This window comes from Aspergillus lentulus, assembly GCF_001445615.1.
Source record: "Aspergillus lentulus DNA, contig: Alt08, strain: IFM 54703, whole genome shotgun sequence".
NCBI classification, from domain to species: Eukaryota; Fungi; Ascomycota; class Eurotiomycetes; order Eurotiales; family Aspergillaceae; genus Aspergillus; species Aspergillus lentulus.
Genome location: NW_028322118.1, coordinates 1,510,277 through 1,523,044, shown reverse-complemented (window position 1 = coordinate 1,523,044; position 12,768 = coordinate 1,510,277). Strand labels below are relative to the sequence as shown.

The following is a 12,768-nucleotide window of genomic DNA, read 5'->3' as shown; positions in this document are numbered from 1 at the left end:
TAACCAAAGGAGAGATGATGAAAATGATAATAATGAGCGGAACAGTTTTGAGTCTGGAGACAAGGTCGAGTGGCCGGAAGTGTGAACACTTGACTACTACCTACCAATCTAGGTATGGCTGTCGTCAGAACGTCTAATCGTTATCTCCGATAACCTGAGCTTACGTGTACTATCACATGACTCCATGTGGCCTCAGGCAACCAGCGGGAAAGGCGGGTCACCTGATGCGCAATATGACGATAGCGGCCATCTCTCTCCAATTCCAGCCGCCTGATCGCAGCCACCTCGAGCTGTATCGCACCCCTTCATCTTATCCTTCGGTTTGAAGGTCATATTCGATTTGGGACACCTAATACAGTCTCAAAGGTTACGACAACATGGGAGCTCTATTATCCTTGCCTCTGCTGGCTATCCCCAGCGCCAGTACGGTACGTCGTCACTGGCGGAGTCGTTCAGATAGGTACACTGACACCTGGAGTAGCTCATCACTGTCGCAACTTCGTGTTGTGGAGCCGCAACATGTTCGGCGGTTTGCAGTGCTTGCGGAAAGTTTCAGAATAGGTAATAATCCTGTGTTGAACTCGGTTCAAAAGACTGCGGAGAAGTCAGCGAGTCGCTAACGCTTGTCGCCGAATCAAACAGTATGATGACAAGAATCGCTTATGCATTCATTCTCTTGATCAACTCGATCGTTTCCTGGATAATGCTCACACCATGGGCGCTGAAGAAGTTGGAGCATATGACGCTTGATTACATGGAAATACGGTGCGACGGGAAAGAGTGTCATGGTTGGGTGGCGGTTCATCGTATCAACTTCGGTCTCGGCCTCTTCCATCTCATTCTCGCTTTTATGTTGCTTGGCGTGAAATCGTCCAGAAATGGCCGGGCTGTTCTACAAAATGGTTTCTGGGGCCCGAAGATCATCTTATGGATTGCCCTCGTCGTGACGTCGTTCTTCATCCCGGAGTCTTTCTTCCTCGTATACGGTCACTACATCGCTTTCTTCTGTGCGATGCTCTTCCTCCTTCTTGGACTCATTCTTCTGGTGGATTTGGCGCATTCGTGGGCTGAACTCTGCCTGCAGAAGATTGAGGACAATGATTCTCGGCTGTGGCGCGGACTGCTCATCGGCTCAACGCTCGGCATGTACATTGCATCGATTGCGATGACCGTCCTGATGTATGTGTTCTTCGCTAAGAAACACTGCTCTATGAATCAAGCAGCTATTACGGTGAGTATCCCCCCAGACGAACCAGAAGACTACTATAACCTCAGCTCATGACTTCACAGATCAACCTCATCGTCTTTCTCATCATCTCGGTTGTATCCGTTCAACCTGTGGTGCAGGAACATAATCCTCGGGCCGGGTTGGCGCAAGCGGCAATGGTGACGGTTTATTGCACGTACTTGACCATGTCTGCCGTTTCGATGGAGCCTGATGACCGCCAATGCAACCCTCTGATCCGCGCCAGAGGCACACGAACGGCCACCGTCGTTGTGGGTGCCATCGTCACCATGGCGACTATCGCATATACCACGACCCGTGCCGCCACCCAAAGCCTTATGTTAGGGTCTCAAGCCGCCCATGGCCAGTACGCGCAGTTGAAAACTGACGACAACGAACATGGTCTCGTCACTCAGCAGCCCAGTCGCCGTGAGATGCGTGCTGAGGCTCTTCGTGCTGCTGTGGAGAGCGGTAGTTTGCCGGCTAGTGCATTGGACGAGAGTGACGATGAGTCCGATGAGTATAATACCCAGGATGACGAGAGGGGCTCGACGCAATACAACTACTCTCTTTTCCACATTATATTTTTCCTGGCTACGACTTGGGTAGCTACCCTATTGACCCAGCGTCTGGATCCTGAGACCACAGAGGACTTTGCGCCTGTGGGCAGAACGTACTGGGCTAGCTGGGTGAAGATCATCAGCGCTTGGGTGTGCTATGCGATCTACCTGTGGACCTTGATTGCCCCCGTCCTTCTGCCCGATCGTTTCGATATCTATTAAGTTGGAGGGCGTTGCTTCCTCATTCACTGATTGGATGATTTTGTTTGGGAGTTTGGCGTCTGAGCAGTGGTGCACCCTCATTTCACTCGTTTTGCATTATATGTATAGGAATTGCTTCCTTGTTGATCATCTTCGAGCGTTAAGATGCAAGAAGAGAATAGTCAGATGATCAGTTTGTCAGATGACCTCTGTAGTCAAACTTGGAATCTCTATAGTCGCATGGACAGACCGTGTAGGGAAACATTGATAAAGCTTATCAGCCACTGATAACGAACTCCGCGTAAAGTTTCCGCGTGGGACGCGCATAATCCCGCGTCATCCTAACTGGCGCCACCATGGGATGAGTATGGCGACCATCAAGGCCATCGAGGCCCGTTCGGTATGCTTAATTTCCTTCGTTCCTGGTGGGAGCGTCCGGTTGGCTAATTCCCCTATTTGGCGTTCAGGTTCACCAGATTCAATCCGGTCAGGTGATTGTCGATTTGTGCTCCGTTGTGAAGGAATTGGTGGAAAACAGTCTCGATGCTGGCGCAACATCAATCGGTATGATCATGAAAAACCATCAAAGAAATGTCATGCGATTGCATATTGACCCACTGTTGCTTTCCTGACCATAGAGGTCCGTTTCAAGAACAACGGACTGGACTCGATCGAGGTACAAGACAATGGAAGCGGAATATCACCGGAAAACTACGAGAACGTCGGTAAGCTTCCCTTGGTAGATATTCCAAGTCTGACTATGAAGTGTTGCTCACCTTTGGCAGCCCTGAAACATTACACATCGAAACTCTCGTCCTACGAGGATCTCTCCCGCTTACACACCTTCGGCTTCCGAGGCGAAGCTCTCTCGTCCTTGTGTGCTCTAGCGGATTTTCGCATCGTCACGGCCCAAGCCGATCAAGCTCCCAAGGCGACTAAGCTCGAATTCGAAACATCGGGGAAGCTGTCGAAGACCCAAATAGTCGCGGGTCAAAAGGGCACAACAGCCTCGGTGGAGGGCTTGTTCAAGAAACTCCCCGTCCGCCGCCGGGAGCTGGAAAAGAACATCAAGCGAGAGTATGGGAAGGTCTTGAATCTGCTCCATGCCTATGCTTGCATTAGCACGGGGGTACGCTTCAGCGTCCGGAACACAGTGGGAAAGAATCGGAATGTGGTGGTTTTCTCGACGAATGGCAACCAAACCACAAAGGAGAATATCGCCAATGTCTACGGCGCGAAAACTCTACTGGCGCTCATCCCGCTGGACTTGACCTTGGAATTTGAGCCATCCGCTGCAGGAAGGCGGACAGCTGAAGGCGAGCTCCATACAATCCAGGTCAAAGGGCACATCTCTCGTCCGGTATTTGGTGAAGGAAGGCAAACGCCGGATCGTCAGATGTTCTTTGTGAATTCCCGGCCCTGTGGTCTGCCGCAAATTGCAAAGGCGTTCAATGAGGTCTACAAGACTTTCAATGTGTCGCAGTCTCCCTTCGTCTTTGCGGACTTCTATATGGACACAAATGCCTATGATGTGAATGTGTCCCCTGATAAACGCACAATCCTGCTGCATGATGCGGGAGCATTGATAGATTCCCTCAAGCAGTCTCTTACAGATATGTTCGAAGCGACTGATCAGACTGTCCCTCAATCTCAAATAGCTGGCTATAAGCAACCCGCTCCGAAACAGCAGGTTGGGATACTGCAGGCAGTTACCACTCGCGGGGTTTCAAGCGAGAAGGAGGCTATGACAGGAGAGCCAGACCATCCCCCTGGTGAAGAAGACACAGAATCGAGTCAGCCGAGCTCCCAGGCGAAGCTGAAAAGCTTTCTGAGCAACCTTGGTTCACAACAGGGACGAGCGACTCCATCCTCGTCTCCTGTCCGCAGAGAGGAATCGGGACAACCGGTCTCGACTGCAGCGCCGAGTAGCCCTGCCGGTCGGGCCGAATCCCTGACCAGGACCGTTGATAATGATTTATTCGTTCCAGAGGGTGGCACACCATCCCGTGAGACTCTCCAATTTCCTAAGGTGACAGGCAAGGAACAAGAGTCGTCGAGGGACGCCGTAGAGCCGTCTACGCCACAGGATGGTTTTCAGCTTTCTCGACAGCACACCCCTTCAACTCAACCAGATCTACTCCATGAGACACCCAATGTCATACAGAACGCCTTCGATCGAATGCGACCCAGACGTATGCCGGCTGAAGTTGCCACTATCACCGTCGGCAACAAGACAATTACGTCCATGGTAGGAAGCGGAATACCTAGGAAAAGGACCGGAGGATCCATTGATTCGACCGGTGGAGGCTTGGATCGCAAGAGGAGGATACACACTCCGTCTCGTTCTAATATATTTGGCAAACATATGAGGGCCTTTGCAGCTCCAGGATCGCAGATAGAGCAAGCTAGCAGCGTTGCGGCTGAGGAGGAGGAGGAAGAAGACGAAAGAGCGGAAGATGAAGAGATCACGGACAGCGATTCCGAAGACGGCTCCCGATCATATTGTCCGTCCAATAAGGAGGATGATCGCTCCGCAGAGGTGCCGGATGATGAGGTCAACGAGCCCGAAGCTACAGTTGCGGAGATGATGAATGATGAGGAGAAGAAGAAACATGAAGAAGCCGAGGTGCAGCGGCTCATTCGACAGGCAGAGGAAAAAGCAGTGTTGCCTCAGGAGAATAGTATCAACCGTGCAAACAAGCTGAACAAAGGGGCTGGCCATCGCGATTCTACAGCCCATCTGATGAGCACCGTTGACGGGTCGCTTTCTAGGATTGAGAGCCAGATGAAAAAGGTTCAGCACAGTCTTTGTTCCTACAAAAGGGATGTAGACTACTCTCAGGAGGACACGGTGACTGCCGCGACAGTCATAGCAGAAGAACGGTTGTCACTGACGGTTAGCAAGGAGGATTTCGCCAGGATGCGCATTATTGGGCAATTCAATCTCGGATTTATCCTAGCGACCCGGCCGTCGGATGATGCTTCCGTTGAGTCCAAGGATGAGCTTTTCATTATTGACCAGCATGCTTCGGACGAAAAGTTCAATTTTGAGCGACTTCAAGCTGAGACAGTGGTACAGAATCAGCGCCTTGTCCAGCCCAAGCGACTCGACCTGACCGCGGTCGAGGAGGAGATTGTAATCGAGAATCGAACCGCGTTGGAGAAGAACGGATTTGTCGTTGAAGTCGACGACAGCGGCAACGAGCCAATCGGCCAGCGCTGCAAGCTAATCTCCTTGCCGCTGAGCAAGGAGGTTGTATTCGGTGTAAGCGATCTGGAAGAGCTCATTGTTCTGCTATCCGAGACGCCAGCAACCAGCAGCAGCGGGTCTGCCCTGCAGACCCATATCCCGCGCCCAAGTAAAGTCCGCAAGATGTTTGCGATGCGAGCATGCCGGTCCAGCATTATGATCGGCAAATCTTTGACCCAGGCACAGATGGTCCGGGTTGTGAGGAACATGGGGACGATCGACAAGCCATGGAATTGTCCCCATGGACGACCAACCATGCGGCATTTGATGACTCTGGGTCAGTGGGACGACTGGGATGAACATGGGTATGACAATGAGGAGGAAGATGAAGAAAGCAGGCGGGTCGAGGTCGACCGCTTGGATGTATGGAGGAACTATTATCAAGAGATTGGGGAGATGAGCGCGGAGGAAGCGGAAGACACAGCCGAGACCGATGAAGAGGCTGAGGTATAGAACCTGTGCGCAGATTTTGGTTTGTTTCTTCTTTGGATAGCTCATTTTGGTGAAGTATATAATAGCGATCACAAGGCCATAGGACGAAATACTGTCCTCGCGATTCTGGAGGAAATGTCTCCTTCACGTCAGAATAACCCACAATCTACCAGGCTGACTTCTACGAAATCCTTGATCCGTCTTGCCTATCAGAGGTGCCACCTGGTATTTAACATCCTAAAGACGGAGACCACGCAAAGGCAGAATTTCACGTACTTGATTGATATCAACCAAGAAGCAGAACTCAAGAATTACCACCACCTCAACCACCCACCCTTCCCCTCGTCCTTTCCCTTGCCGTTCCCCTTCCCCTTCCCATCCATCATCATCCGCCCCTCCTCCTCCCCTTCCTCTCCCACCCCTTCCTCCCTAGCCTCCACCTCCCTCAACATCTCCTCCACAACCAACAAATCCCTCTCAATCAACTCCGCCCAATTCTGCACGTCCCCAATCTCCTTGAGCCCCTCGCGCGCCGTATCCGCCACCTTCTCCCACTGCTCATTCTGCCGGCCCAGCTCGGCCGTCGTCCGCCGCAGCTCCGCCTCCTGCTTGTCTAGCGCGGCGGCGTTCTCGTGCAGCGTGCGCGCGCGGTCGCGCAGCTCGGCATCGTAGTTTGCGCCGGCGGAGCGGAGGGAGGCGGTGAAGGCTGCTTTGGCTTCGAGGGTGCGTTGGGAGGGGGTGGGTGAGGAGGTGGGTGATTGTTGTTGTTGTTGTTGAGGTGGTGGTGGTGGTGGTGGTGGTGGTTGGGTGGACATTGTTGGTTACTGTAAGTATGGGGGTGATGATGATATGTATTGGATCAGAAGCGTTTGAGTGGATGTGTTGGTGAATGCTATATATATATCTATCTATGTGTGTGTACTTGAGATATGGGCAGGATAAAGCAAAGTATAGACTGAATGCGTTGATTACCCCACCTCATGTGCCACACTAGCATTGACTGCAGTCGACAAGATCGAGATGATAAGATGATTGGATGCATGTTCTCCAATTTCGTGTATTGGTATGGCTGACTATGTAGAAATCTCTCTATCCACAGGCACATGGAATGTCTTCTCTTCGATACATACATAAATCCACAGACATAAATGCAAAAACTAGAGGCATTGACTTGGTATTAACAGCCCATCACCAAATACGTAATGACCGCTGGCTATATGCTGCTGCTTGTAAAAAAAAGTTCCCCAAAACGCCATGCATGCCATACCGAAAAGTTATTTGCGACATAGCTTCACTTGCCGTGGTACAGTGCATATTAAATGGGAGAGTATTTTTGTTGAGAATGGAAGTAAGATGGAAAGGGAATGACACAATGTCCTCACATGTTCGCCAGCTCCTGGTCAATCTGGCGGTCGAGGAATGCCTTCTTGTCGCCAGTCAACGTCGTCTGGAGCCGTTGTTCCACCAAAGCACGAACTAAAAAGCTGTTAGGGAAGAATACCAGTTAATTTATGGGGAAAGAAACTGACCTTGTTTCTTAGTCACCGTGTCCAGGTCCACCTCTGCCAAACAGCTGCGGATCGCTTCTGTAATGGCGCCCTCATCCGGTCCGGTACCACCAGTCCGGAAGTCGAACGCACTAACGGGTCTCGAGTTCAGGCCACCGCCGAGGGGACTGCGTGAATTCTGACGCGCTACCCCCAGCAGGTTGTCCGTACTCTGCATAAGTCCCACGCTGTGCCGACTCATGCCCATAGGGCTATCCTGGTAGTGGCTGAGGTTGCCCACGGACATATTCCGCTGGTGTGGATTGTCGGTATATCTGGTAAAGCTAGAGAGATGCGAGTTGCGGTTGCCCGGAATGTTTCCGCCAAATGGAGCTGGCGATTGCGGTGGCATGTACGGACTCGAGTGCCGGCCTTGGGGAAATCCAGTAAGGATGGTAGATGCCGGCTTCACCGAGGAATAGGTGGAATGAAGATCATCCATCTCCATGACCGCCTCGTCTCCGTAGCGGCTGTACATCTTCTCCTGGCTGACGCCATAGTCGCCACGACGGCCTGGAAGATTGTTCGCCAGGGCGTAGTCATCCCAGCGTTGGAGAGGAATACTCCGAGGATCGAATGCTTCATCTTCCACTGCTACAACTCGCTTCGTGCCCTTCTCTCCAAGGACAATACGGGTACTGCCCCAGCTGAAGTCGTCCTGTTTCCAGAATGCATACAATGGCAGGATAAAGTTGTAGATTGGGAAGGCCATGATGTAGATAATCATCCACCCAATATGCTGCCACTGCCGTTTGACGATGAAAATGATGGCCTGGAGACCGTAGACACCTGCCAGGATAGCGAGGGAGATATATGGAATCGGGCCGGAGTGACTGGCGACACGGTAGATCAGGTACCCTATGTAGACGCAGGTCGCCGGAAGGATGAGGGTTCCAATCAGGTCAACCAGTACCACAAATCGCATGCTGAAACAGCAGAAGCCACAAAGGTCCTTCAGAGCCGCAAGCTCAACCAAATTGTGAATCGTCGAGTTGATCCACCGACGTCGCTGAGAGAGAAGGACAGACCAAGTCTCCGGGGCGGCGGTACTGGCATAGGCATCCGGAATGAACTTGTAGGACATAGTAGGGAAGTGCTTCGTCATTAAAGTGGTGAGAAAACGATCTTCACCCAGAGACAATAGATTTTTCTTGTGCAGGGTGTCTATATCGTTGTCCGCATATTCTTCAATGACTTTGTCTGAAATAATCAGAGGTCGACCCTTGTCTGCCGTTCGTAGACGATACATGCAGAAACTAACCAGCGCGTCAGTAAATTGAGATGAGACCGAAGTCACGGATCGGGCACACTTACCACCCCGGAAGACAGGTCACACTTCCAAACAAAGACTCGAAAGCCTTGGCCAGGTGATGCGAAATGTAGTACTCGTAGACCTGAATCATTGTCCACCAGCTTCGTTCCTCATTCTGAAGACTCGTCTCACCGCAGATACCGGCAATCCGTGCATCATTCGCGCAAGCAGCAACCAGTCGATTGAGTGAGTCTTCTCGAACACTTGTGTCCGCGTCCACCATCAGACAGTACTCATAGAGTTCGGGGTCGACCCCGATGATGTTGTTGATCTGATGGAACATCTCTAGCTCCATCGGTGACATCGGGGAACGGTGATGTACACGGTTCAGGAAGTTGAGCAGAAGGATTTGCGAGTCACGCTTACCCCTGTTACCGGGCTTCGGCCGGTTTTGTTCAGATTCCTTACCGACTTTGACGACCACAATATATGGAACCACATTGCCCTCGTATTCGTAAAGACCAGAGTAAACCTTCCCATAATTGAGCTGATCACTTCCTTGTCCGAGAGACTTGAACGGCAACGCGGGGGGGTCGATCTTAGGATCAACGCCGAGGATGTCCAGGACGATCTTAGGAGTTGGTCGATCGTTACCGCCGCCGACAATCATGCCATCGCATACGACGAAGATGAGTTTCCTTTTGTTGTCATATTGTAGGGCTGTCAAGGAGTCGAGACCTTTGCGAAGCGCATCTTCACCTTCTGTATATGCTGGCACAAGACAAATGACAAACTTATCTTGTGGGGCTGGACGCCGTTTGGACCCAAGCTGTAGAGCCGCAAGGAATTTAATAAGGACAACAGAGCATATGAGAATTGTGAAGGCAAGCAGAATCCAGTTATTGACGGTACACCGGGGGGTATCGCGGAAATCCACTTTCCCTTTGTAGAACACATAGTCGAGACATATTTGAGACTTCTTGAAGTCCTCAGAATCTCCCCATTTGTCGGTCACGTCAGTGCCTGGATAATTCTTGAAAAGATCTGTGACACTTTTTGGCAGGAAGTTGTAGGTGTCTTGGTTATTCATCCTATCCAATGTGTAAAAGTAATCCGTCAAGTCATAGATGTTTTTGTTCACAATGACCCAGTATCGCTGGCTGTCGTCGGCCTGTTTTGCAACGGTTCCTCTTGTCCAGACAAGATCTCCCTTGAAGTATTCACGGATCTTTGGGAGGAAGGTATTCTCATACCAGGTGATCTCGTGTAGCTTGGTGGTTGAGGGCCAATTCAGGGGACCACAATTGTGATTTGCATAGGAATACATGTCAGCAGTCGTGTCGTTATAGGCGATCTTGATTGACTGATCCGTCACCATTGGCGAACAGAATCGAGTCAAAGGGGGAGGAAAGTAGGCATCCAGGTTCTGGCCTCGAAAGGGCTCCATGGTCGACGCAGTCACGTCGATATTGTTGTCACTGTGCTGAAGCCTCCAGAATTTGCTGATATCGTACACTTTACCGTGGATGCTGACATAGAAATCGTTGTCACCCTGGTGATATCCAACTTCCTTGGAGTTCCAGACTTTATCCTTGTTCGGGCAGAGCAGGTCACCAAACGCCATGATATAGAAACACACAACGGCATTGAAGAGAAGGATGAGGAGGACGAGGACCAGTTTCTCCCTCCAGGCCATCCGCACATCGGGACGTTTCATGCGGCCAATGTAGCGAAGGACAAAGGATGGGATCCAGAAGGTCAGTGCCCAGACAAACCCTGACCAGACGCGCCGACCGAAAGTGATTTCCTTCTTCTCGATATGCTTGGGACTACCAAACTCGGGATCAAGTTCGCCAGTGAAGTCGCCGTCGTAAAGTTGGTTCTCCCACTTTTTGGTGTCACCCTTGGTTCCGAGACCATAGTCACCAGCCATGTTCAAGGTGTTCGGCATACTAGGAGCGACGGATTTCGCTACCCCTGCGACACTGGGTGCCAGCATGCTTTGTCTCTGCAGGAGGTTATCCCGACTGCCCAAGAGACTGGCGGACTCCGCCATGGGATTCGCCGCGTATTGTGCCACGCCAGTGTCAAGCATGCCACTGCCGTACATGTACGAGTTTGCTCCGGGTGTTTCATCCGGCTTGAGATCGAGCATTGTCTCCGCTTCCCACCATGCGTTCTCACGCATCCAGATTCGTTGATGGCCGACAAAGGCGTCGCCGTTGGTCCAGCCTCTTTCCATCAACCAGCTCTCCACACCGTCCCTTCCTTCTCTACAGCCCAATCGCGAATAGCGGCTGACAAACTCCTCCACGTCAAAGTCGGCCGTAAAATCCATCTGCTTCAGACGCCGATTGGCCCATTCGGCAAGTCTCCACTCGCGTATTTGGCGAGAAACAGTACCTGCAGACCAGGCGGCGGTGGGCGAGGCTGCGTTCAAGGAGTCAGGGGTATCATCGGTTGGATGGATCGAGATGTGGTGCCAGACTCGACTGCTACCCAGGGTAGTCATGAGATCAAACCGCCCTCTCTTGCCGACAGTAATCCCTTCAGCTTCCACAGGAAACAGTAACGGCCGGAGGAACGAGTCCATATCAACCTCTAACCCGACTTTTTCCAGAACTTCCTGCCTCTTGTCGATCTCATATTCTCGTTCACGCCAGGCAGGGCCAGTGGTAATTCTCAAATCTGGCTCGACCTGCGCTACGGAATTGTTCAAGTCATTGAGTACAGAGTGTCCGACGGGAGGAATCTGGACGCCATCCTCCTTCATCTCTGCATTGATACCAAGGGTATCATCAAAGACTCCTCTCAATGCCACAGCTTTACCAAAGGCAGGCCTAGGGATATCCACGACCGTGATACCCACGGTGTCCTCGTCTGACCATTGGCCGGCTGATCCGCTTCCAGAATCACCTTCCTGGTTTGCTCGGAGCTCATTCGCAATGGTTTCGTTGGCCTTCACGATGACCCAGTCAACCAGTGCCTCATAGATACCCGCGATCAACACCTCGCGATCTTCAGTGGAACACTTGTGAAGAAGCACCTCTGGATCTAATCCCAGCAGTCCCCCAACCTCTTCGCATACTTCCTCGAGCTCCTCCTGATCGACCAAGAAGCCAGCCGCATTACCGAGCTTGAGTACGCCTGCAAGAATGGAGAGTAAACCGCGCAGTGAGGCGCCTTTGATACCAATGGCCTTCAATGCTGCCCTAAAATCCTCTGCCGCCGCAGCATCGTCGGCGGTCGGGAGATAGGATGGAGGTGAATAGGTGCCTGACCTGTTGAGTAATATATACGCAGAAGGATCCTTCAGGGCTAAGAATTCCCGCTCCGCAGGCGTCGATGCGGACGTCACAAGATAGTAGAACACGTCAAAGGCACGGTATCCCGGTTCCGCGGAAATACCCAACAGTCCCTTTCGCACGTTGATGCCCGAAGTCGACAGTGCAAAGCTCAATCCGACGAGGTTTCCCTGTAGCGTGAAGGTGTAAGAAGCTGCAAGGGCAGAGTATAGAGAATATGAAGGGTTGAATGCTGTAACCGCGGACAGGAACGGTCTGAGTGCGGCAAGTGCGGTGAAGGCTATGCTGGGTGTTGGCAAGGGTAAGGCGGCAAGGAATGGTTCGAAGAGGGAGGGTGTCGATTGGTGAGCCGAGCTGAACAAAGATTAGCGACCACCCCATACGGCGTTTAGAAGGGGGTGTCATTCGAACCATAGGACGATACATCCATCCTCCGCCCTCCTTCGAGCATGTTCCCATGCTCGGACGGCTAATTCTCGATCTATGGTGCCACCAGTCCGGCCATCGGGAGTAGTGTGCCTGGCGGTAGCCCAACTATTCACAACCAAGCTTGTCCCTGCATCTAGCTGGTAAGATTGACCGGAATTGTAGAACGCATGAAGTGCATTCAGCAAGGTCGTTGTGGACACTTGGGTGGCTTGGGGTGCGGATCGTGCACCACTCGTGGAAAAGCCAGCTGAATGACTGGAATAGACAGAGAATCTGTTTGACATGATGACTTATTTGACCGTAAGAGGGCACTGTAATTGAGTCAGGCGTGGTAGCTGAGAACTCCGCGGGTTAGAAACCCGAAAAGGCTGGTGCAATGATCGCAGATGTATTGTTCAGAACATGAGCATCTATGGAAATTCTCCTAATGATAGAGACCCAAGATACAGTGAGATTCTCTTCCCTTGGTGCCGAGCGAAGTTGTCGAAATCTGACGTCTTGATAGGCAATCTGGTCGCTGAACGAATGGAACGGGACGAACTTCCACAGGCCGAACGATTTGTGATG

At 51.7% G+C, this 12,768-nt stretch overlaps 4 protein-coding genes across 4 annotated transcripts; 2 read left to right on the top strand and 2 right to left on the bottom strand.

The window, feature by feature from the left end:
* Nucleotides 1–377: 377 nt before the first annotated feature.
* ALT_3755 (serine incorporator domain-containing protein) lies at nt 378–2,007 on the top strand (the record flags this gene model as incomplete). The annotated part of the gene is made up of 4 exons (XM_089599629.1): nt 378–428; nt 482–561; nt 610–1,231; nt 1,291–2,007. The coding sequence occupies 4 exons, from the start codon at nt 378–380 to the stop codon at nt 2,005–2,007; spliced, it is 1,470 nt and encodes a 489-aa protein (XP_089455967.1).
* Nucleotides 2,008–2,353: 346 nt separating this feature from the next.
* ALT_3754 (ATP-binding mismatch repair protein PMS1) lies at nt 2,354–5,689 on the top strand (the record flags this gene model as incomplete). Its single annotated transcript, XM_033556315.2, has 4 exons — nt 2,354–2,386; nt 2,454–2,550; nt 2,625–2,711; nt 2,772–5,689. The coding sequence occupies 4 exons, from the start codon at nt 2,354–2,356 to the stop codon at nt 5,687–5,689; spliced, it is 3,135 nt and encodes a 1,044-aa protein (XP_033412206.2).
* A 290-nt stretch (nt 5,690–5,979) lies between these two features.
* Nucleotides 5,980–6,483, bottom strand: ALT_3753 (biogenesis of lysosome-related organelles complex 1 subunit 1; the record flags this gene model as incomplete). Its single annotated transcript, XM_033556316.2, has 1 exon — nt 5,980–6,483. One exon carries the CDS (start codon nt 6,481–6,483, stop codon nt 5,980–5,982), a length of 504 nt encoding a protein of 167 aa, XP_033412207.2.
* Nucleotides 6,484–7,046: 563 nt separating this feature from the next.
* csmB (putative chitin synthase) lies at nt 7,047–12,485 on the bottom strand (the record flags this gene model as incomplete). Its single annotated transcript, XM_033556317.2, has 4 exons — nt 7,047–7,144; nt 7,198–8,471; nt 8,530–12,126; nt 12,184–12,485. 4 exons carry the CDS (start codon nt 12,483–12,485, stop codon nt 7,047–7,049), a joined length of 5,271 nt encoding a protein of 1,756 aa, XP_033412208.2.
* Nucleotides 12,486–12,768: the final 283 nt, after the last annotated feature.